This window comes from Strongylocentrotus purpuratus, unplaced genomic scaffold, assembly GCF_000002235.5.
Source record: "Strongylocentrotus purpuratus isolate Spur 01 unplaced genomic scaffold, Spur_5.0 spur5_scaffold_12, whole genome shotgun sequence".
Taxonomy (NCBI): domain Eukaryota; kingdom Metazoa; phylum Echinodermata; class Echinoidea; order Camarodonta; family Strongylocentrotidae; genus Strongylocentrotus; species Strongylocentrotus purpuratus.
In genome coordinates this window covers 19,200,493-19,224,265 of record NW_022145597.1, presented here as the reverse complement: position 1 = coordinate 19,224,265, position 23,773 = coordinate 19,200,493, and the positions used below count along the sequence as shown (strand labels likewise).

The window sequence follows — 23,773 nt, the reverse complement described above, 5'->3', positions numbered from 1 at the left end:
TATACGCACTATCATTACTAATTAGAAAATAAACAAGAACATAAATCAAATACTCATTAATGCCTTAACATAGTATATTCTAATAAATGGTGATTCAGAGTATAATTTTGTTTATAATACTCTGTATCAAAAATGTATACATGTAAACAGAAATATTATACTTAAACAAATATTAGCACCTCTTAATCAAAACATGAATATTCATTAAAAATGACGTCAGTTAACGGCAGTGCTACATAAGTCCCCCCTCAGATCTGAAGCTGCTGAAAGCACCTGAAGGGCGAATAAATTGATGTTTGAAAGAAAATTAACCCATAAAGGAAATAAAGCGACCATATTTTTAATACCTTATTTTGTGACACTGGCACATCACTAATTAGCGTAGGGTCGTAGAGTTGCGTAGTGTTGCGTACCAACTACGCTGAGCGTACGCTAGCCTACGTTACAGTTACTATACCCTGAGGGTACGCAAGATGGACGCAAACAATTAAACATGTTCATATTTTTCTAGAAACCTGACACAGAAAGTACGCCTTTTTTACGCAACACTACGCTACTGGACGCCACAGTATGGTACCCTACGCCAGATTGACAAAGCAGTAAAAGCTTGCGCTTTCACATGTTAATGCGTAGCACCGCAAATTGCATACGCCTTAGGTATGTGGTGCCTATGCACCGGACACGTAACCACACGCCATTGTATGCCAGCCTACACATAACCTACGCAGGGACTATACCGTGTGAGTCAAAAAAAAGTTTACACCTAGAAAATTGCTAATTATTTTTAAAATCATCTATGAACAGTAAATTATTATACATCTTATGAAAGAGTGTTTTATCCCAAATCATTTGGTATCATTTTTGTGTGGTATGTTTTCACGCTTGGATGAACAGGTGGCATTGTTTGCAAGAGTGCAAAAATCGACTTGCGCCAAAGTGATGCCTACAGTATGTATTATGTTGGGATTAGCAGAGTGAGAGAATGAACCGAATGTATCAAATGAAATGCATTGCATATGTTTTTTGCAAAGGGCAAAGTCACACACACCCACACACACGCGCACACATATTTGTTGATATTTGATATTCGATATTTGATATGTGTGGCATGACTAATTTTGTTAGGGATGTTATTTGGATCTGCATAGACGGAATTAATACCCAAATCCCAATTGTTTTATTCTAACATCACATAGGCAACTTTAGCGCAAGTCGATTTTTGCACTCTCGCAAACAATGTCTCCTTTTCATCCAAGCGTGAACACATACCACACAAAAATGGTACCAAATGATTTGGGATAAAACACTCTTTCATATTAAAGACATTTAACAATTTAATGTTCATCAATGATTTTTTTAAATAATTAGCAATTTTCTAGGTGTAAACTTTTTTTTGACTCACACTGTATGCAGCAAAGCAACATTTTTAAAATTAATACACAGCCTGTATGCGTTGTCGGTACGCCACACTACGCAACTCTACGCAACCGCAAAATGGCTGCCACAGCAAAGAGCGCCCGTTTAACGGGCGCAAACAGCTAGTTAATATTATTATTGTATCCCCCGGCAGTATGCCGGTGGGGTACTTTGGATTCGGCAGCATTACGACGCTGCGTCCACCACCGCCGCGTCATATTCTTGTGTGCGCTCTAACTGCCACATTCATTAAAGGATTTCTTTCAAATTTTGTATGGAGGTGTATCTTGGTATAATCTACACACCTATAACTTTTGGTGATGCTGCCCCCAGTGTTCCGTCTTCTATAGGGTAACAGGCCATGATTTTGTGGATGGCTTGTGTGCTCTCTATAGGCCACATTTCTGAAGGGATTTTGTTCAAATTTTGAAAGAAGGTGTATCTTGGTATAATCTACACGCCTATAGATTTTGGTGATGCTGCCTCCGATGTTCCGTCTTTTATAGGGTCAAAGGTCATATTTTGATAAATTTCTTGTGTACACTCTATAGTGTGTGGTCTAACTGCATCATTCCTTGAGGGATTTCTTTCAAATGTTGTATGGAGGTGTATCTTGGTATAATCTACATACACCTTTTGGTGATGCTGCCCCTAGTGTTCCATCTTCTATAGGGTGAAAGGCCATATTTTTGGGGATGGTTTGTGTGTGCTCTATATGCCACATTTCTCAAGGGACTTTGTTCAAATTTAGAATGAAGGTGTATCAATCTTGGTATAATCTACAAGCCTATGGATTTTGGTGATGCTGCCTCCATTATTCCGTCTTTTTTAGGGTCAAAGGTCATATTTTTAAAGATGTCTTGTGTGTACTCTAGTGTGCGGTCTAATTACTGCATCATTTCTTAACAGATTTCTTTCTTTCTTGGTACAATCTACACATCTAAACTTTTGGGCAATGCTACCTATAATGTGGGGTTGTTTAGCTGTATGGTTAGTACTCAAATGAAGACACATAGAGAAACATCAGAGTTAGGTTGCAATCCAGCATACCTGGTTATATTGTGTATCGAAGAGCCCATACACCACAGTGTACATTAACTGTGTGTATGTGTGTATAGCATGTAGCATTGAGTCAAGGTATAAGATCACATATTACATCCCCCTTACAGAAAAATAAACTGAGTCCATAATGTCCAAACTTGAAATATCCAGGATGAAGTCCTATCAATAAGTCAATTTCTCTGGCTTCTTGATATTACCCGGCCACTGCGGGTAGTCTGCTGGTGGTTGGGGCTTGGGGCAGGGGTTGGGGCAGGGGTTGGGGCAGGGGTTGGGGCAGGGGTTGGGGCAGGAGGACCTCCGATGTCGGGCGTTGGATCAAGCGTCATCTCTTCGCGTGTATGAGGATCGGGTGTCTTTGTTACCTCCTCATCGTGATAGATACGCCTGGGCTCAATATCAGCGAGGTGTTGCCGGTTTCTGCGTAGCACCCTTCCATTAGGCGTCTCGACGAGGTATGACCTAGGCTCATGGCATTGCTCACGAACAGTAGCTGTTATCCAGTGACGTGATGTCTGGTCTTGGACTCTCACAAGCTGTCCAGGTGAGAGTGGTGCTAGTTCATGGGCTGATTTGTCGTGATGATACTTCTGGCTCTGCTGTCGAAGCTGCATGCGATGGTTAACATCATCACGACCTGGGGAGTTGTTGCGGATTCGGGTTGGTAAGTTGTCCTTCATCTTCCTCCCGTAAAGAAGCTCAGCTGGACTTGGTATGCGGCTGTCAATGGGAGTGGCACGGATACATAGTAGAGCCATGTTGGGGTCGATACCACTCGCTTTAGCTTTCTTGAGCGTATTCTTGACAGTTTGAATCATTCGCTCAATGAAGCCATTTGACCTGGGGTAGTGGGGAGAGGATGTAACATGGCTGAATCCCCACTGTGTAGCAAAGTCTCTGTATGTTGAGGAGTCAAAATGTCTTCCGTTGTCGCTAACGATTCTTTCTGGAACTCCTTGTTCTGCGAACACCTGACGGGTCGCATTGACTACTGCAGCACTGGTACACTCTTGAGGCATTTTCCGGATGAAAGGGAACTTTGAGAAGTAATCTGCAATGATGAGATAATTGTTCCCTTCAAAGTGAAATAAGTCTGTACCTAAGACTTGCCAGGATCGTGTAGGTATCTTGTGCTGGAGAAGAGTCTCATGGGGCTGCGAGGGCTTGTACTCTTGGCAGACTGAGCAGCCTTTCACCAGGACCTCGATATCGTCATTGATCGATTCCCAGTACACAGAAGCCTTAGCCCGAAGTCGTGTCTTCTCGATACCTTGATGACCTTCGTGAAGCTTGCTCAGTATGTACTCCCTCATGGAGTGTGGAATAAGGATTCGTTCACCATTCAGGATCAGTCCATCCTCAACTGCAAGTTGATCTCGAAAGGCCCAGTATCTCTGCAGCTGCCGTGGTACCTCACGTCTCTTCTCTTCTCTTCACGTCTCTTCTCTCTGAGAATGAAGGTGTATCTTGGTATAATCTACAAGCCTATGGATTTTGGTAATGCTGCCTCCATTATTCCGTCTTTTATAGGGTCAAAGGTCATATTTTTAAAGATGTCTTGTGTGTACTCTAGTGTGCGGTCTAATTACTGCATCATTTCATAACAGATTTCTTTCTTTCTTGGTACAATCTACACATCTAAACTTTTGGGCAATGCTACCTATAATGTGGGGTTGTTTAGCTGTATGGTTAGTACTCAAATGAAGACACATAGAGAAACATCAGAGTTAGGTTGCAATCCAGCATACCTGGTTATATTGTGTATCGAAGAGCCCATACACCACAGTGTACATTAACTGTGTGTATGTGTGTATAGCATGTAGCATTGAGTCAAGGTATAAGATCACATATTACATCCCCCTTACAGAAAAATAAACTGAGTCCATAATGTCCAAACTTGAAATATCCAGGATGAAGTCCTATCAATAAGTCAATTTCTCTGGCTTCTTGATATTACCCGGCCACTGCGGGTAGTCTGCTGGTGGTTGGGGCTTGGGGCAGGGGTTGGGGCAGGGGTTGGGGCAGGGGTTGGGGCAGGGGTTGGGGCAGGAGGACCTCCGATGTCGGGCGTTGGATCAAGCGTCATCTCTTCGCGTGTATGAGGATCGGGTGTCTTGGTTACCTCCTCATCATGATAGATACGCCTGGGCTCAATATCAGCGAGGTGTTGCCGGTTTCTGCGTAGCACCCTTCCATTAGGCGTCTCGACGAGGTATGACCTAGGCTCATGACATTGCTCACGAACAGTAGCTGTTATCCAGTGACGTGATGTCTGGTCTTGGACTCTCACAAGCTGTCCAGGTGAGAGTGGTGCTAGTTCATGGGCTGATTTGTCGTGATGATACTTCTGGCTCTGCTGTCGAAGCTGCATGCGATGGTTAACATCATCACGACCTGGGGAGTTGTTGCGGATTCGGGTTGGTAAGTTGTCCTTCATCTTCCTCCCGTAAAGAAGCTCAGCTGGACTTGGTATGCGGCTGTCAATGGGAGTGGCACGGATACATAGTAGAGCCATGTTGGGGTCGATACCACTCGCTTTAGCTTTCTTGAGCGTATTCTTGACAGTTTGAATCATTCGCTCAATGAAGCCATTTGACCTGGGGTAGTGGGGAGAGGATGTAACATGGCTGAATCCCCACTGTGTAGCAAAGTCTCTGTATGTTGAGGAGTCAAAATGTCTTCCGTTGTCGCTAACGATTCTTTCTGGAACTCCTTGTTCTGCGAACACCTGACGGGTCGCATTGACTACTGCAGCACTGGTACACTCTTGAGGCATTTTCCGGATGAAAGGGAACTTTGAGAAGTAATCTGCAATGATGAGATAATTGTTCCCTTCAAAGTGAAATAAGTCTGTACCTAAGACTTGCCAGGATCGTGTAGGTATCTTGTGCTGGAGAAGAGTCTCATGGGGCTGCGAGGGCTTGTACTCTTGGCAGACTGAGCAGCCTTTCACCAGGACCTCGATATCGTCATTGATCGATTCCCAGTACACAGAAGCCTTATGCCTAGTTGACACTTTCACGATTTTCGGTTCCCGCATAGTTCACGCACTGAAATTGCATCATGCGTGCCAATGCGTGGACACTTGCGGGAAGGGGCGGGACGATGCGCGGCAATGCGCGGCAATGCGTGAAGAGCGAAAAAAAATTTCAACATGTTGAAAATTTTGCCACACACTTCCCGCATTGCAGCAGTGCGTGAACTGTGCGCAAACTATGCGCAAACAAGTCGTGCCAATGCGTGCCAGTGCGTGGCGTAAAAACAGTGGGTACCCCACCCCCGGGAATGTGGCACGCACTTCACGACTAGTTCACGACATGGTCCCGCATAATTTGCGCAGTGGTTGCGCATCCTTCGCGCACTTTCACGCAAGGATCGCGCATATCAGTCACGTGATGCGTTTTGTCAAAATATTCTTGTTTGAGCCAGCAGCAAAATCATGGCTTCATCCTCCTCATCAGATAATGATGGGACAGAGAACACAGAGCATGAAGAGAAAACTAAGCGAACAAAAAGAGCACGTACATCTAAAAGGGATGTCCCAGAGTACAAGTGGACCGAAGACGCTGTTCAATTAATAGCCGATTTTGTGAAGGAAAATTCAGCACTATATGATAAGACCCAGAAAGATTACATGAATGTTGCTACGAAGGGAAGGATGTGGGCGAATGGCGGTAAATTATTGGATCCACCTGCCACTGGTAAGTTCTCAATTTTGATGGTTGGTTAGTTAAGTTCCATACCCATGTTTTAAAAATCCTCCTTTTGTTTTTTGTTGTCTGCATTACTAGTTAATAAGAAAGTAATTTACTGGGAAAATAATTGTTGATATTTTCCTTTATAGAAATTAAATGTTTTTATTTTTTATTTTTAGGGTTAAACTTCACCACACAAATAGCCTATTTATTGTTTTCCTTGTTTTTAATGTAGGGGACCAGTGTAAGAAGTTGTACGAAAATAAGCGAACTCGGCTGGGAAAGATATTGAACAAGGAGAAAAAAAGTGGATCTGGGCAAACCAACAGAACGACACGTGATGATGAGATAGTGAACACGTGGGGATTTCTGAAGCAACACATTGTTCGTGGCAAGACAACGGCAAGTGACACGGTAGGTATATAAATGACCAATTCACAATTTTTATATTGAAATATTAGAATAACCTTGAAATAACCTTCAGAACCCTTTTCATAATTTTCATTTTGATGTTTCTTCACCTTGCAGTTTGATAGAGAAGGGGAAGTGCACGAACGAGAAGATGATGAAGTTTCTATCATGTCAGTTTCAGAAGATATGGATAATGAGACCTTGATCCCGTTGAAGGATCGGGTCCCAAAGTCGGCACGCTCCGAAGCCTCTGGAACTTCTGGCAGTAGAACTCCAGCTTCTCGATCAAGTACTGTTTTGCAGAATAACCTCGACGATGCTCTCCGTCAGGTAGGCATTATAGAACTTTTTTTTTTTTTTTTTTTTAAACAATTGAATACATTACCTAAGCCGGATCCACTTTCAATAGTTCCATTTGGAAACTATAGAAATTAATTCACAACAAAAAGTATCATTGAAAATTAATTCTTCGACAATCGATCTAAATTTGTTGAGTATATGGCAGTAAATGACAGTAATCAGACCCTGACTTTAATTGCCTTACTAAATTACATTTGGTTATATTGTTTATGCCTTTCAGGTTCTTTCAAGAGCGGATAATTTGGGCCAGACAGCTGCTTTGACAGGTCAAAAAAAGATCGTCCATGATTTTGCCTGTCTTCTGGAGGGCCATATGCAGAAAATTCCAGAGGAATCGTGGCACAGTTTCCAAATTGAATGTCTGCAACTCGTTCACAATTTCAAACAGCCAACCAGGCCAACTCAACCATGTCAACAGCAACCCTCGTCATGGCAGTCAAACCAGTGGCCAATCAATAGTCATTGGTCCAATTTCAATCAATGGTCTCCAACAAGTCCATCCTTCAACAATGTTGGGATGCCAGCCGCGCCTTCAGCTGTGCCTGTACCGATACCAACGTCTTCTCAGCAGTCCACTGCTTCGACCCCACCCTCCCGACGTAGTAATGAGATGGTTTCCTCGGTTCTGGAAGAGCTTGGAGAAGAAAAATAATGTGTTCAACAGCAGCCGGTGATTAAGAAAAGGCAATACTGGTTGCAAAACTAACGTCTTCCATATCGGGACACTCTTTCAGTACTTACCTTAATTCTTACATGGTAAAAAAAAATAAAAGTAAAAAAGAAATTGTTATTTGTTGTTGCCTTTGCAAGGAATTTTATTAAAAACCCACTCGGCAAGAAAACCATTTATTTATACATTTGGAACAGAGGTATAATATTTTCTGAAACGTAAACCAGAACTACACACTGAAGAGCAAGGGTAAAATGTGACAGTTTGATCAAAGTCGGAAAATATATTCCAGATTTTTGAATGTTCTGAGTTCCAGGGAGAGCTTCGATGGATATTCTCGATTTAGACATTTTGACATATACTCATGCATGATGCTTTTATCAAGAAACAAAATGAAAGGTTTACTGAGTGGAAGATTTTTTGGTTCCTACGTTTTTACATTTGTTCTAGTAGTTGATTAGTTCATGTTACTCACTTGTTACAACTTTAAAGTGTTCAAAATATCATTGAGAAATCTTGGTAATTATAACATGTCTATAAGGTAGTTCAAATTGGAGATTCAGTTGTCAGTCACCATGAAACTAAACGTTATCCTGCAGACTTATTTTCTTTTCTTCATCACACGTTATTTAAATTGCATTTATGTGAGCATATCCAGAATGCCTAAGTTTTCTACTCGGTTATGTTTCTTTTATTAAAAAACACGCAATTCGTGCATTCTGATTGCTTCTGATTACAAGTCTCTTATTACACACAAAAAACAAAACATGTAAAGTTGTTTATATTAAGAGTAACATATTGACAAATCAAAGGCTAATCAAAGACTGCAAAGATAGGTGAATATCAAGGCCTTTAATAAAATGCGTAACTATAAGCACTTGATATTTTTCATTGGATTTCAAAAATGATTGTTAAGTTTCCGCACAATTCGTTCAAGTGCACCTATTCATACGAGATAACACCGTCAACTGTTTGACTATTACATATATAAATATATTAATAGCATCTTCTTAAACGATGTAAAAGCATGATCGAATCAATAAATGATATTCAATTTCCCAGTTTTTCCTATCTCTCACAGATGTTTTGTGTAAAATATGATTGATGAATGGATACAATAATTCATTAATAAAGCGCAAGCTGAACGTCTCCAACGTCAGTCTACCGTCTGATCCGCGTTCAGGAAGCGTTTTTAATTTTCAAAAACGCTGGGCCGACGCAGGCTAAAAACGCAAAGGTGTGACACAGCCTTAACACGTGACTCTTGGTCACGTGTCATGACGTATGTCATGCACTTCCTGTCTGCTATAGCTTATTATAACTTTTTGTTTGTAAGAATCCGTTTTAATCCATGAGTGGTTATTTTTCAAAACATTCAAAAGGTTGAATCAATAAATGTATCTGTACCTGTGTTTATATCGACCCCCCAAAAAAACCAAACTGTTCTTCTTGCGTTAAAGGGTTGCAAAGGGGGGATTTAAAAACAATAAGATATAATAAAATACCTGCAGAGAAGTGCATGGCATACTTCATGCCACGTGACCCAGCGTTGCCAGTTAGCATGATAAATAACTTTTGCGTTATATTCATAACTTTCTTATTTATTGTCCGATTTACTTCAACGTTTTTGGTTTTGTTTTAATTGTTTTGTTTTTCGTCTGATTTATCTGCGTTTAATCAATACAAGATTTTTTTCTGGTGCGGACCCAGTCTTTAAATGTGCGTTCGTGTGTATGTGTGTGTGTGTGTGTGTGTGCGTGCGTGTGAGGAGTGGGGTTTGTGCAAGCTTCTACATATGCCCCGACACCAACTGCATCACGTTTATGTTCAACAACAAAGCTTACCAAAACCCCTTAATTTCCTGACAACATTAATTGCTGATACACTGTAGAATTTTTGTGTACATAAAGACAAACACATTATAAAACACTGATCTCATATCCTAAGTTTAAAATCAGATGTACAACAGACGGTTGATATTGGAACGATGTCGGGCCTTGTTGAAATACATAACCATTCAAGAAATAAAATGTCATTTGTGTCAGTGTCATTTGGCATTTTTTGTGGAATTGAGCTAGTGCTATACTGCATCACAATAATGTCATAGTTAATCTGCTTAGGTTATCATCTTTTCTTGCCAGGAAACTGCTCCAGCGCGGGAGGTGTAATAATGTGATAGATATGCACGTTGGCTCTTAGCTTCCTTGATAGAAGTGTTTCCTGTCGGAGCTCTCAGACCGTGAAACACGGGGTCGTCTCTCCATGCACCAGGTATCATCGCATGCGTAGATGGATCTTCATGGTCTACATCTCCTGATGCCAGTGGGTACCTGGTTAATATCAGATTATGTAGGACGCAGGCACTCATGATGATTAAGTTGGTAGTTTGGGGCTTCTGCGGAAGTGTAGTCAGGAAACATCTGAACCTAAATCAAGTAATACCATAAAACAAGAGCCCATCAATATGAAATATATATATATTTTTTACGATCTGTACATATGAATCTTGATTTTAAAATAATCACGCTTCATTTGGAGTAAAAACAAAATATTGTACTTGTTATTTGGAGAAACTAGATATACTGAATACTAAAGAAAAAGATCACTATAATAAATACAAACAAAATGAGAGCATCTGCTTAGTGTATCATTTCAGATTTGTTAGCAATTGCAGTCTCGCATGGTATTTTGTGCGTAAGCTGCAGAAATAGCAACATGTGTTGATAAAATAAACACCATATAAAAATTCTACGTTATGCTGGTTTAAACAAAGTGGGTTATTATGATAACAACTCCTTTCTGGGGGGAAGTTAAATATTTGTATTCAATGTGTTTGAACTTTTAAAGCAATATGCACTGAGAATGGAAATGAATACAGAAAGAAAGGGAGACCTACCTGTGAGCCAAAATACCAAACGAGTTTTCCACTACTCGCCTAGCTCGGCTTAGTCTATAACTGAAGATGATCTCCTCATGAACTTGGGACCTATGTGAGAAGGGCTTCATTAGCCAGGGCTTCATCGCAAATGCATCGTCAGCCACAAATTGGAAAGGTATGGGCATGTCATCATTGGGCATTGGTTCCGGTGGCGGCACCCCTGCTCTTTCCCCTTCTATGGCATCATACAAGTTGCAGTTTTTCCAAGTTCCACCATCTGAAGAGCCACCCTCAGCTCCAACATCCACATACAGAAACTTATATTCTGCATCTGCTACAGCCATGAGAACAATACTATGGAAACCTTTATAGTTAAAGTACAAGGACCCAGACTTTGGCGGCTTCCTGATTGCCACGTGTTTGCCATCGACGGCACCAAGGCAATTATGATAGTTCCATCTGGAACTGAACTTCTTGGCCACATCCTTCCACCCATCTTCAGTTTTTGGACAGCTGAGTACTTCCTTTTTATACACTTCAATGAGTGCATTACATACTTCGGGAATAAATCTCGATATGGTGCTTTTCTCAACTCGGAAGCTGTACTGTAATGTAGCATAAGAATTTCCTGTTGCCAAGAAACGGAGAGTGACGGCTAGTTTCAGTCCAACTTCTAGTGGTTCTCGCATAAACGTTGTTTTCTTCTCCAGATGAGGCGTTAGCTTTCCAACCATTTCCTCAAACAGATCAGGAGTGATTCTCAAGAAATTCTTATAGCTCTTTTGATCCTCCCTATGCAGCTCTGCCAGTAAATGATCAAAATGTCCGTGGATGTGGCGTCTTGACAGCCAATCTCTCACCCACAATGTCCTCCTTTTTCTTTTTCCTTTTTTCTCCTCTTCTCGTCTTTCTTCAAGATCTCTTTCTTGTTGATAAACTATTAATGCTCCTGCAGCTACATATAAACACCTTCTCTGTTCTAAATTAGCTTCTTCAGAATTCAACATCTTAATGACGATAGTTATGCTGAATTAATGAAAAACACGAGAGCGAATAGACGTCTGCCTTGTTTTTTGTGATAGTTAACACAATGCGCAAACTAGTTGTGAATAGTCGTGAACTATGCGTGAACTATGCGTGAACTATTCGTGAACTATGCGTGAACAATGCGTGAACAATGCGGGAACTATGCGTGACAGTGCGTGTCACTGAAGTGGCACGCACTGTCACGCACTGGCACGCATTCAATGCGGGGCAGTGCGGGACCAAAAATCGTGAAAGTGTCAACTAGGCATTAGCCCGAAGTCGTGTCTTCTCGATACCTTGATGACCTTCGTGAAGCTTGCTCAGTATGTACTCCCTCATGGAGTGTGGAATAAGGATTCGTTCACCATTCAGGATCAGTCCATCCTCAACTGCAAGTTGATCTCGAAAGGCCCAGTATCTCTGCAGCTGCCGTGGTACCTCACGTCTCTTCTCTTCTCTTCACGTCTCTTCTCTCTTAGAATGAAGGTGTATCTTGGTATAATCTACAAGCCTATGGATTTTGGTAATGCTGCCTCCATTATTCCGTCTTTTATAGGGTCAAAGGTCATATTTTTAAAGATGTCTTGTGTGTACTCTAGTGTGCGGTCTAATTACTGCATCATTTCATAACAGATTTCTTTCTTTCTTGGTACAATCTACACATCTAAACTTTTGGGCAATGCTACCTATAATGTGGGGTTGTTTAGCTGTATGGTTAGTACTCAAATGAAGACACATAGAGAAACATCAGAGTTAGGTTGCAATCCAGCATACCTGGTTATATTGTGTATCGAAGAGCCCATACACCACAGTGTACATTAACTGTGTGTATGTGTGTATAGCATGTAGCATTGAGTCAAGGTATAAGATCACATATTACATCCCCCTTACAGAAAAATAAACTGAGTCCATAATGTCCAAACTTGAAATATCCAGGATGAAGTCCTATCAATAAGTCAATTTCTCTGGCTTCTTGATATTACCCGGCCACGGCGGGTAGTCTGCTGGTGGTTGGGGCTTGGGGCAGGGGTTGGGGCAGGGGTTGGGGCAGGAGGACCTCCGATGTCGGGCGTTGGATCAAGCGTCATCTCTTCGCGTGTACGAGGATCGGGTGTCTTGGTTACCTCCTCATCATGATAGATACGCCTGGGCTCAATATCAGCGAGGTGTTGCCGGTTTCTGCGTAGCACCCTTCCATTAGGCGTCTCGACGAGGTATGACCTAGGCTCATGGCATTGCTCACGAACAGTAGCTGTTATCCAGTGACGTGATGTCTGGTCTTGGACTCTCACAAGCTGTCCAGGTGAGAGTGGTGCTAGGTCATGGGCTGATTTGTCGTGATGATACTTCTGGCTCTGCTGTCGAAGCTGCATGCGAGGGTTAACATCATCACGACCTGGGGAGTTGTTGCGGATTCGAGTTGGTAAGTTGTCCTTCATCTTCCTCCCGTAAAGAAGCTCAGCTGGACTTGGTATGCGGCTGTCAATGGGAGTGGCACGGATACATAGTAGAGCCATGTTGGGGTCGATACCACTCGCTTTAGCTTTCTTGAGCGTATTCTTGACAGTTTGAATCATTCGCTCAATGAAGCCATTTGACCTGGGGTAGTGGGGAGAGGATGTAACATGGCTGAATCCCCACTGTGTAGCAAAGTCTCTGTATGTTGAGGAGTCAAAATGTCTTCCGTTGTCGCTAACGATTCTTTCTGGAACTCCTTGTTCTGCGAACACCTGACGGGTCGCATTGACTACTGCAGCACTGGTACACTCTTGAGGCATTTTCCGGATGAAAGGGAACTTTGAGAAGTAATCTGCAATGATGAGATAATTGTTCCCTTCAAAGTGAAATAAGTCTGTACCTAAGACTTGCCAGGATCGTGTAGGTATCTCGTGCTGGAGAAGAGTCTCATGGGGCTGCGAGGGCTTGTACTCTTGGCAGACTGAGCAGCCTTTCACCAGGACCTCGATATCGTCATTGATCGATTCCCAGTACATGGAGTGTGGAATAAGGATTCGTTCACCATTTAGGATCAGTCCATCCTCAACTGCAAGTTGATCTCGAAAGGCCCAGTATCTCTGCAGCTGCCGTGGTACCTCACGTCTCTTCTCTTCACGTCTCTTCTCTCTTAGAATGAAGGTGTATCTTGGTATAATCTACAAGCCTATGGATTTTGGTGATGCTGCCTCCATTATTCCGTCTTTTATAGGGTCGAAGGTCATATTTTTAAAGATGTCTTGTGTGTACTATCTAGTGTGCGGTCTAATTACTGCATCATCTCTTAACAGATTTCTTTCTTTCTTGGTACAATCTACACATCTAAACTTTTGGGCAATGCTACCCTCATTGTTCCGTCTTTCATATGGTCAAAGGTCATATGTCTTTTATGCACTCTAATTGCTAAATTATGCCCCCCCCCTTAAGATCTCGGCCGTCAAACGGCGGATCTCCGCGAAAATTTGCACGCATGTCCAGTGAAGTGTATAAAATACTATATTTGTTTTATATTTTGTTTAATTCACTTATTTGCATATTTTATTTATTTATGCAAATAAGGTCATAAATCACATTTTTACCCATAAATCATATATTATTCATATTTAAGCATTCTTTTTCACTACATATATTCATTAGACCGTTTGGAATAATAATACAACAAAAAATTGTGAAGAGCAAGCTTATTCCTTATGTTATCTTTTGTTTTGATAATTTCTGATGTATTTCATTGTTTTTTTAATTCTATGATATATATATTTTTTTTTTATAAATTTCACTTATTTGCATATTTTATTTATTTATGCAAATAAGGTCATAAATCACATTTTTACCCATAAATCATATATTATTCATATTTAAGCATTCTTTTTCACTACGTATATTCATTAGACCATTTGGAATAATAAAACAACCAAAAATTGGGAAGAGCAAGCTTATTCCTTATGTTATCTTTTATTTTGATAATTTCTGATGTATTTCATTGTTTTTTTAACTTATGTATTTTATTGTCTTTGTTGTTTTATTTCATTTCTATTATACAATTCAACTATTTTGACTCTCTAAACTACCACCTAAACTTTAAACAAGGCCCAATAACCAATGTTTGATCTATTTTTAGGAAAAATGACATCTCCATATGTTTTGTACACAAATCACGAAAATGAGCGATTTTCAGGCTGACATTCAAAGACAAAATATGCAAATAAGTGAAATTAAAAAAAAATATATATATATCATAGAATTAAAAAAACAATGAAATACATCAGAAATTATCAAATTATTGTAGGTCCAATTTTTTTTTTTTTTTAAAGATGCGCAAGACTCGAAAGAAAAAGTCAGCGAGCGGCGGGGCGCCATTCATATGCGTTCCTGAACAATCAGAAAAATCGTGGAGGGGCAATAATGTCCCCCCCCCCCCCTCCCGGCCTTATTAGGGTTAAACTACCGATAAAAGGAAATGTGAAATGTTTAACTGCATTCAGCACTGTATTCATGATTTCTACTTGGCTAGCTTAAAACCAAGGTGAAATTTTTAATCTAGATAATTTTTGAAATACTCTCTGTGAAGGGTGTATAGTGCTTATAAATTACAAAGAACCTGTTGGTTGTAAATGTGAAGGCCACTCCAGGTGATTGATAATGTCTGTTATTGGGTGAATACCCGAAATGTGTCAGATTCCCCATGAGAACCTGTGCTTACATGTCTTCAATAGGTACTTTGAGCAAGCCATCCGCACCTACAAAAACGGCCAGGAGGCCCTTCGCGGGATTGGCCTGGACGAAACCTCCATCATGGGCACCATGCTGAAGAACTTGGCCATGACGTACTGCGAGATGGAGGACTACAAGACAGCCCTGTATTACGCGGACCGGGCCACCGGTATAAGGGTCAAGACCCTAGGAGACGATCATCCTGATGTCGCCAGGGCACACTACTTTGTGGGCTCCCTCTACATGTCGCTTGGCGACAAAGAGAGAAAGGCTGGCAATAATATTTGTGAGTTCTGTAGATGATTGTAACAACAGAAGGATCAATAAACTTTGAGGGGGACAAGAGCTGATAGAAAAGACAGGAATTTTTGTTATTATTTTTTCCCCTTTTCCCATTTGGTTCGACACATTCTGAGCTCAATAGAATTGTCTCGTTAAAAATAGATTTCCCCCTTTTGAAATATTTCTGATTTTACGTGGCATAGAAGGGCATTTAAAGATGAACTCTTTCATACTACATTGCTACTCTGTTATCAATTCACTTGTAGGAATAAAGAGTATGAGAAGCTCACAATTTTTCTTCATGTTTATGGTATTTTCTCATTGTAGAGGTGTCATGGTCGAGTGGATATGTCAGCGGAATGTGGATCACAAGGTCCGCGGTTCAAGTCCCACCGCGGCACTAATGTCCTTTGGCAAAACATTGATCTACATTTGCCACTCTCCACCCAGGTGTTAAATGGGTACCCGGTAGGATGCGAAAGCTAATGTGGTTTGATTAGCAATGGCGCTTGTTAAATGGCGACTGGCTGGAATTTTCCCCAGGGAGTGGAGAATGTGCATACCTTGTGTGCGGGTAAACATGAATCCGATGACCGGGGTAATAATATATATATGTAAAGCACATTGAGAGGGCCTGCGGTCCTGAAATGTGCTATATAAGGACGAACTATTATTATTATTATTATTATCAAGTTTACTCTTTTTTTCAGACAAAGTTTGAATTTGAAAACAGTTATTTGGTAATACAATTTTCTGTTTTTCAGTTGATATTGAGGAGTACAAGAAAGCAAGGGAGTGTTTTGACAGAGCCCTCATCGTCGAGTTCAACGTTGGGTATGAACAACGCAGTGAGGATTATAGTGACCTCAAGGAGGACATCGAGAGGCTATTCAACATCCTCGATAAGAAGAGGGAATGGCAACAATACAGCCTCCAGTTCAAGGTGATATATTTTTACCCCCAGTTTTCAGAAATTTCTGCTTTGACAAGCTTGAAAGTGCTGTATAAATCCTGACGGAATTGATTTATTTACACAAGTAATCATCACCATCATTATGATAATGATTATGATAATGATGGTGATAATGAAAATGATAATAATAAAAGGAATTAGAAGAAGAAAGCAAAATTGTATTGGTTTATCCTACTACTATTATTACTACTACCACTACAGTCAACCTGTCTATAGCGACCGCCCAATGGAAACACACAACAATTGGTGGTTGTAGACAGGTGGTCTTTGTAGACAGGTTGGCGTTGGCGGCCATTTTAATGGTTATTATGGCCATCTACAAGTAGATGCATATGCAGACAATATTGATCTTGTTAAGCCGATCGATAAATCTAACAAAGCAAGTATTTTTTTCGATGTTTCAAAATTACCCGTGTAAAATTAAATAAACAAAGAGTCTCACAGATTTTAGTCAAAATACAAAAATGATTTAACATTTTTTGATTTCTCTGAAATTTACTGGCAATCTTTTTTTTTAAAGCATATCAAAAATTATTTAAAAGAGATAAAAATGGAACAAGCCTGAATAATTGATTGACAGACAGCACGCCGCCCACTAAGCCGATCGATAAATCTAACAAAGCAAGTATTTTTTTCGATGTTTCAAAATTACCCGTGTAAAATTAAATAAACAAAGAGTCTCACAGATTTTAGTCAAAATACAAAAATGATTTAACATTTTTTGATTTCTCTGAAATTTACTGGCAATCTTTTTTTTTAAAGCATATCAAAAATTATTTAAAAGAGATAAAAATGGAACAAGCCTGAATAATTGATTGACAGACAGCACGCCGCCCACTCGCCAGGCCTCTCAAAGGAGATAGCAGCGAAGTTAGTCCCTCTTCTCATCGATTTTGGAGCGAAGGTCTCCATTCTGAGTGAAAGGTTTTACAAGGATAACTTATTGCAGTATCCATTTCTGACATCAGATGTCAAACTCCAAGCATATGGTCCTTCGCAAATCAAGGTGCTGGGAACCATCACAATTCCAGTGAAGGACAAAGAGAACTGCATTGACAAATTCCTGTTCTATGTGACAAAAGAACCAAATTTGATGGGAGTGAACTTGTTCGATTGACTTGGGTTCACTTCAAAGACAAAGACCCTCAAGGTACATAAATCCAAGTGGTAGACAACAAGGACTACATGGCTCGAAATTCGTCAGCCTTCACAGGATTTGGAAAATTCAAAGGGTTTTGCCACTCACCACGCATTCCCTTCTCGGTACCCGAGGAAGTTTCACATGAACTTGAACGCCTCAAGTCTGAATTAGGAATCATTGAGCGCATCGATTCTTCACCGTGGATATCCAACCTAGTCATTGCTCGCCGGAAGACTGGCGAATTGAGGTTGTGTGTATACCTCAAGGCAGTCAACAAAGCAGTAATCCCAGATAAGTACCCACTCCCAACTCTCAACTAGTTGTTTGCAGGTCCCGCTTGCAAAACGTAGCCGCCACTTGACCGCATTTGTTACGCATGAGGGCGTCTTTCAATATCGACTCTTCTGTGTTCAGCATCACAGGGGGGGGGGGGGGGGTCCTGAATCTTCTTGATGACGTCGTTATCTATGGTGCAGACAGTAGCGAGCACGACCAACGGCTCAAAGAAGTGATGTCGCAACTAGCGAAACAAAATCTGACACTTAACAAAAAAAGTGCACCTTCACAGCTTTGGATATTGATTTTCTCAGGTACCAATTATAGTGTCAGCAGTAGGGGTGACACCGAATCATGACAATGTGGAAGTGATGTGCAAGCTTCAACTGCCAACAAATGCGAAAGAGTTGAGCTCATTCCTTGGCAGCACAAATTGTTATCGCAAATTCTTCCCCTGCTACGCCGAAATGGCTGAACCACTACAGAAGCTACTACTCAAAGACGCGCCCTGTATGGGTGTTGAAGCAAAGCCAGCAACAAGCCTTCCAGACCTTGAAGGAAATGATCACAACACTGCCAGTTTTCACTGACAATGCTGTTAGCTACAGATCGATGTCTTGCCATAGGACATAAGTGCCTCCGTGGGACTTGAACCGCGGACGTTGTGATCAACCTTGTGACGGTTCCACTCAACCAGAACAACTCTACAAAGACTACAAGTTCTTTTAAAGAGTACTTATAGGATATTTGGGGAAAAAAGTAATATGTAATCACCCTTCTGATGGAGCCTGTAGCGTTAGACAATGATTGAATTTAAAAATAAAACTATATTGAATTGTCTTTGTTAAAGGACAAGTCCACTCGAAAAATAACTGACTTTCAATAAAAGCAGTAAAAATCAGATAAACCAATCAAAAAAAATTTGAGCAAACTCGGATAACTAATAAGAAAGTTATGAATTTTTGAAAAAGTATGTAAAACTATGGAACAATGAAAATCACAACACAAATTGCGAAGATGGTTATCAGTTTGTGACGTCATGTCCTCACTACTTATCAATTGCTCTATATGGTTTAATCCCATTAATTTCCCTTTTTATTCCCCAAAACTTGATTTTCCCATGCCTTTGCCCAGGTTATATTATTTGTATCATATTGCGTGCATGACATTTCACAAAATCTTTTATGAACTTTGAAGAATTTATACTATCTTCTGAATATTGTACATTCATAACTATTGATTTTTATATAAATAGTTTATCAAAATTCACATTTTTCATGATTTAACTGGAAAAAATTACTCTATATTATTAGTGCATCCACACAAAAACATATTACTATTAATCTAACTTGGATGCTGGTGTGAAGAAATAAGATTCTTAAGGAAAAAATAGGAAATTTATATCATCAATATAAAGAAAATAATCAGAGGATAGTGATGACATGACGTCACAGACTCATGAGTGAGTTGCAAATTTGTCTAGTGATTTTCAAAGTTTTTAATGTCATTAAAAATTCATAACTTTCTTATTAGTTATCCGATTGTGCTCAGACTTTTTTTGATTGGCTAGTCTGATTTTTCTGCTTGTACTGAAAGTAAGTTATTTTTGGAGTGGACTTGGGCTTTAAGAATGTGAATATGAATACAGCTATGTTATGCATGCAGTTAGTGATAAATATGAGAATGCAATGGGAAATAAGTACTAGTAAATAAAACATAATTATTCATGTATAGATGAGCTGCTGTACTATATTAACAAACAATGCAGGTCCAGACTCTCATCCATGATTATGTCCGGTGTCCCACAACAGCCTCATTACATCATCTACTAGAAGCACTTTGTTCTAAACCAGACCTGACTGACATGACACTGACTATCAGGGATCTCAATGAGGAGTTCTACTCTACATTGAAAGCAAAAGCATCATCCATAAAGGTATGTGTGTCCTAAGGTTAATTTTGTGGAGATGGTCATTGAAAGAAAGAAAGAGCAGTAAAAAGTATATGGTGCACATGTTTATATTTTTATTCTTCTCCAAATCCCCTTTTTAAAGGCCATTCACTTGATATATCAGAATAGTCGTGAAACATGGAATGAAAGCAAAACGTGCATGTTCTGATTCTGTTGAAATTTCAGTGTGTATAGGATTAACACTAGTTTGATCAATAATCAATATCCTACCTTGTCCAGGTTTGATTGTTGGGGAATATATGTCATGTATCATTTTTTACAGCCAATTTGATAAAGGCGTGAACTTACCAAACTGTACCATATCCATCAACCTCCCGACTTAGGGTTCTTGTGCACATGAAACCAGATTTATGAGTACCTTCAATTCATTAATACTATATGCAAATTTCTAGGTATTATTTATTTTAGAGTTATTAGGATTGGGACTTATTAATGTTAGGAGGTTGAGAGCCTTTTGAAAAATATAAAATTTTAGGAAAAAAAATCTTAGTCATCCTTCGATGGAATCTTTAGTGTTAGACAATAATTGAATTTATGAAAAAAAAACTCTGTTCAGTTATCTTTGTTAAGAATATGAATATGCATACTGCTGTGTGATAAATATGAGAATGCAATTAGAAGGTTATACTAGGAAATAAGACGTATGCATGTTTAGATGAGCTGCTTAACTATATCAACAAACCCTGCAGGTCCAGACTCTCAAGCTTCATTACGTCAAGTGTTCCACACCAGCCTCATCACATCACCTAGCAGAAGCAGTGTGTTCCATGCCAAACCTGACTGACCTGACACTGACTATCAGGGATCTCAATGAGGAGTTCTACTCTACATTGAAAGCAAAAGCATCATCCATACAGGTATGTGTGTCCTAAGGTTAATTTCGTGGAGATGGTCATTGAAACAAAGAAAGAGCAGTAAAGATTATATGGTGCACATGTATATATTTTTATTCTTCTCCAAATTCCCTTTTTAAAGGCCATTCACTTGATATATCAGAATAGTCGTGAAACATGGAATGAAAGCAAAACGTGCATGTTCTGATTCAGTTGAAATTTCAGTGTGTATAGGATTAACACTAGTTTGATCAATAATCAATATCCTACCTTGTCCAGGTTTGATTGTTGGGGAATATATGTCATGTATCATTTTTTACAGCCAATTTGATAAAGGCGTGAACTTACCAAACCATTTCCATCAACCTCCCGACTTAGGGTTCTTGTGCACATGAAACCAGATTCATGATTACCTTCAATTCATTAATACTATATGCAAATTTCTAGGTATTATTTATTTTAGAGTTATTAGGATTGGGACTTATTAATGTTAGGAGGTTGAAAGCCTTTTGAAAATATAAAATTTTAGGAAAAAAAAATCTTAGTCATCCTTCGAAGGTTAGGAAACTTTAGTGTTAGCCAATAATTGAATTTATGAAAAAAACTCTGTTCAGTTATCTTTGTTACGAATATGAATATGCATACTGCTGTGTGATAAATATGAGAATGCGATTAGAAATTTATACTAGGAAATAAAACGTATGCATGTATAGATGAGCTGCTTAACTATATTAACAAACCCTGTAGGTCCAGACTCTCAAGCTTCATTATGTCCAGCGTCCCACACCAGCCTCATCACAGCACTTAGCAGAGGCACTTTGTTCCATGCCAAACCTGACTGACCTGACATTTGAAAGTGATCTCAATGAGGAGTTCTACTCTACGTTGAAGGCAAATGCATCGTCCATACAGGTATGTGTCCTAATGTAAATGTAATTGAGAGGGTCATTCAAAGAAAGAAAGAGCAGAAATGATTATATGGTGCACATGTATTCCGGTATAAATTATTGTTATGCCTCCGCTACAAGGTAGCCGGAGTCATTATGTTTTCTTGTCCGTCCGTCCGTCCCGTTCTTGTGATCGCATTATCTCAAGAACCAATTGATGGATTACCACCAAACATGGGTCATGTATCTATTTTGCAAAGCTAAAGCTAATGAATTGATTAGATTTTGGATTCATGGGGTAAAAGATCAAAGGTCATAGGGCTTATTATGAATGCAAAAAAAGCTTGTGATCACATTGTCTCAAGAACCGATTCATGGATTACTGCAAAACTTTGGTCATATATGTATCTTGCAGAGCCAATGAACTGAATAGATTTTGAGGTCATGAGGTCATGGGGCTCATTATGAATGCAAAAATAGCTCGTGAGCGCATTGTCAATACTGACAGATGGATTACTATCAAAATCTGGACATGTTTGTATCTTGCAGAGCCAATAAACTGATTAGATTTTAGGGTCATGAGGTCAAAGTTCAAAGGGTCATACATATATATAAAAAATATCTTGTAATCATGATATTCTGAGAACCTGTTAATGGATTGCAATCAAACTTGAATTTGAAAAATTGGTTCTGTTTTGTTTTGTAAAAATCGCTTTATGGCGGAGGCATCATTTTCGACTGCATGCATTCTAATATCCATGTAGTTTTCATTTTAAAAAAGACAAATTTAATGCAATTCACTTGATACAGTGGAGAGTCATGGAACTTGTAATGAAATCAAACTGTGCAGGTTCTAATACAGTTGAAATTCCAGTGTGTATAAGATTTACAGTATCTCGATCAATAATCAATATCCAACCGTTGCCAAGTTACACTAAAAAGGAAAATATGTCATGTATTTTTAACAGTCAGTTGTGATAAAGGCTCAAATTGACCTTAATTAGTGCTTGTAGATAAAAACACATGCATGTATAGATGAGCTGCTTAAAGGGATTTTTGAGTTCTTGTTTCAGACCACAAATGCCTTCAAAGTGCATTATCATTGCTCTTCTTCGTATTTATGACATTTCTAGTGCTCATTTAGGACCTTAAATAACTATAAAAGTAATTTTAGACCTGAAAATGTGTGAAATTTAGCCGATACGATCATACCAATTTAGCTCCACTTTCAAAAAATATAGCGAATAAGATTTACATCGTTTTGATCAATATCCGGCAACCGATGCCAAGTTTGATTGATAGGAAAAATATATAATATTTTTTTAAATCTACATATAATCATCCTTTTGAGTTACAAAATTATTTGCATTGAATTTGGATGGGTTGTGGGATTGGCATTACTTTACTCTCAGGCTTTTGACCTTAACAAATTATTAAAATGACGTTGATATATTATATATTCAAACAGTTTATTTTTCAATCTTTTTTAAAATCATATTTCAACTTTAGGAGCACTTGGCAGAGACTTGCTTTTCCTTTTTTTTTCCGGTTTTGATGAAAACATTCCTCAAGACTGTACGATTCTCCTCTCTTTCTATTTTTCTTGTTCTACTCTGTCTTTCTCTACCCCTCTTCTCCAATCTTTTGTATATTTACTGATCAACCTTTCTTTCTTATTTTTTCTTCCTTCTATTCCTCTTTCTAGTCCCGGCTTTCTCTCTCTCTCTCCTATTTTTGATGACACAGAAGGTTTTTAATGTTTTTTGATATTTGTAAAATATTTGAATTTTGATGTTATATTTGTAATATATTTAGATTTTGATTTAATATTTGATTTTCATTTTGTTTCATTATGCATGATTTATAGTCATACGTTTTAGTCATTCATATTTTGATCGTCTATTGTGTTGTATATCAAATCAAATCAAAAATATAGTCAATTTTAATAATGGCCTGATTTTACCTAAATTTACTTTAGCCACAAACCTCATGAATTAGGATTATTGTGCGCATGAAACCATTTTTTTTAAAACCTTCAATACATTAATAGCAGATGCAAATTCCTAGGTTTTATTGTTTAAAGAGTTGTTGGGATTAGGACTTATCAATGTAGACAGGTTGAAAGCCTTTCGAAGAATACATATACATGTAGGATTCTTAGTCATCCTTTTGATGAAAACTTTAGTGTT

At 39.2% G+C, this 23,773-nt stretch overlaps 2 protein-coding genes and 1 long non-coding RNA gene across 3 annotated transcripts in view; 2 read left to right on the top strand and 1 right to left on the bottom strand.

The window, feature by feature from the left end:
* Positions 1 to 21,627, top strand: part of LOC100889611 — a 57,927-nt gene extending 36,300 nt beyond the window's left edge. Inside the window, exons 13-16 of the mRNA XM_030981409.1 lie at positions 15,223 to 15,506; positions 16,267 to 16,445; positions 19,661 to 19,828; positions 21,445 to 21,627. Coding sequence (XP_030837269.1) covers positions 15,223 to 15,506; positions 16,267 to 16,445; positions 19,661 to 19,828; positions 21,445 to 21,627 — 814 coding nt within the window. The remainder of the gene's footprint in view (positions 1 to 15,222; positions 15,507 to 16,266; positions 16,446 to 19,660; positions 19,829 to 21,444) is intronic.
* Positions 5,485 to 7,708, top strand: LOC115922673. Its single transcript, XM_030982016.1, has 3 exons — positions 5,485 to 6,584; positions 6,699 to 6,911; positions 7,162 to 7,708. Exons 1-3 carry the CDS (start codon positions 6,327 to 6,329, stop codon positions 7,591 to 7,593), a joined length of 903 nt encoding a protein of 300 aa, XP_030837876.1. The 5' UTR covers positions 5,485 to 6,326; the 3' UTR covers positions 7,594 to 7,708.
* On the bottom strand, positions 7,733 to 10,775 carry LOC115922674. The gene is made up of 2 exons (XR_004063550.1): positions 10,508 to 10,775; positions 7,733 to 10,037 (listed from the first exon to the last, which is right to left on the bottom strand). It is a non-coding gene; the product is annotated as an uncharacterized LOC115922674 (long non-coding RNA).
* Positions 21,628 to 23,773: the final 2,146 nt, after the last annotated feature.

Excerpts from the sequence above, each read along its gene's own strand:
- LOC115922673 (XM_030982016.1), top strand. The coding sequence starts at position 6,327 with ATGTTTTTATTTTTTATTTTTAGGGTTAAACTTCACCACACAAATAGC. Across the intron at positions 6,585-6,698 it reads AGACAACGGCAAGTGACACG|TTTGATAGAGAAGGGGAAGT; the intron begins GTAGGTATATAA and ends TTCACCTTGCAG. Across the intron at positions 6,912-7,161 it reads TCGACGATGCTCTCCGTCAG|GTTCTTTCAAGAGCGGATAA; the intron begins GTAGGCATTATA and ends TATGCCTTTCAG.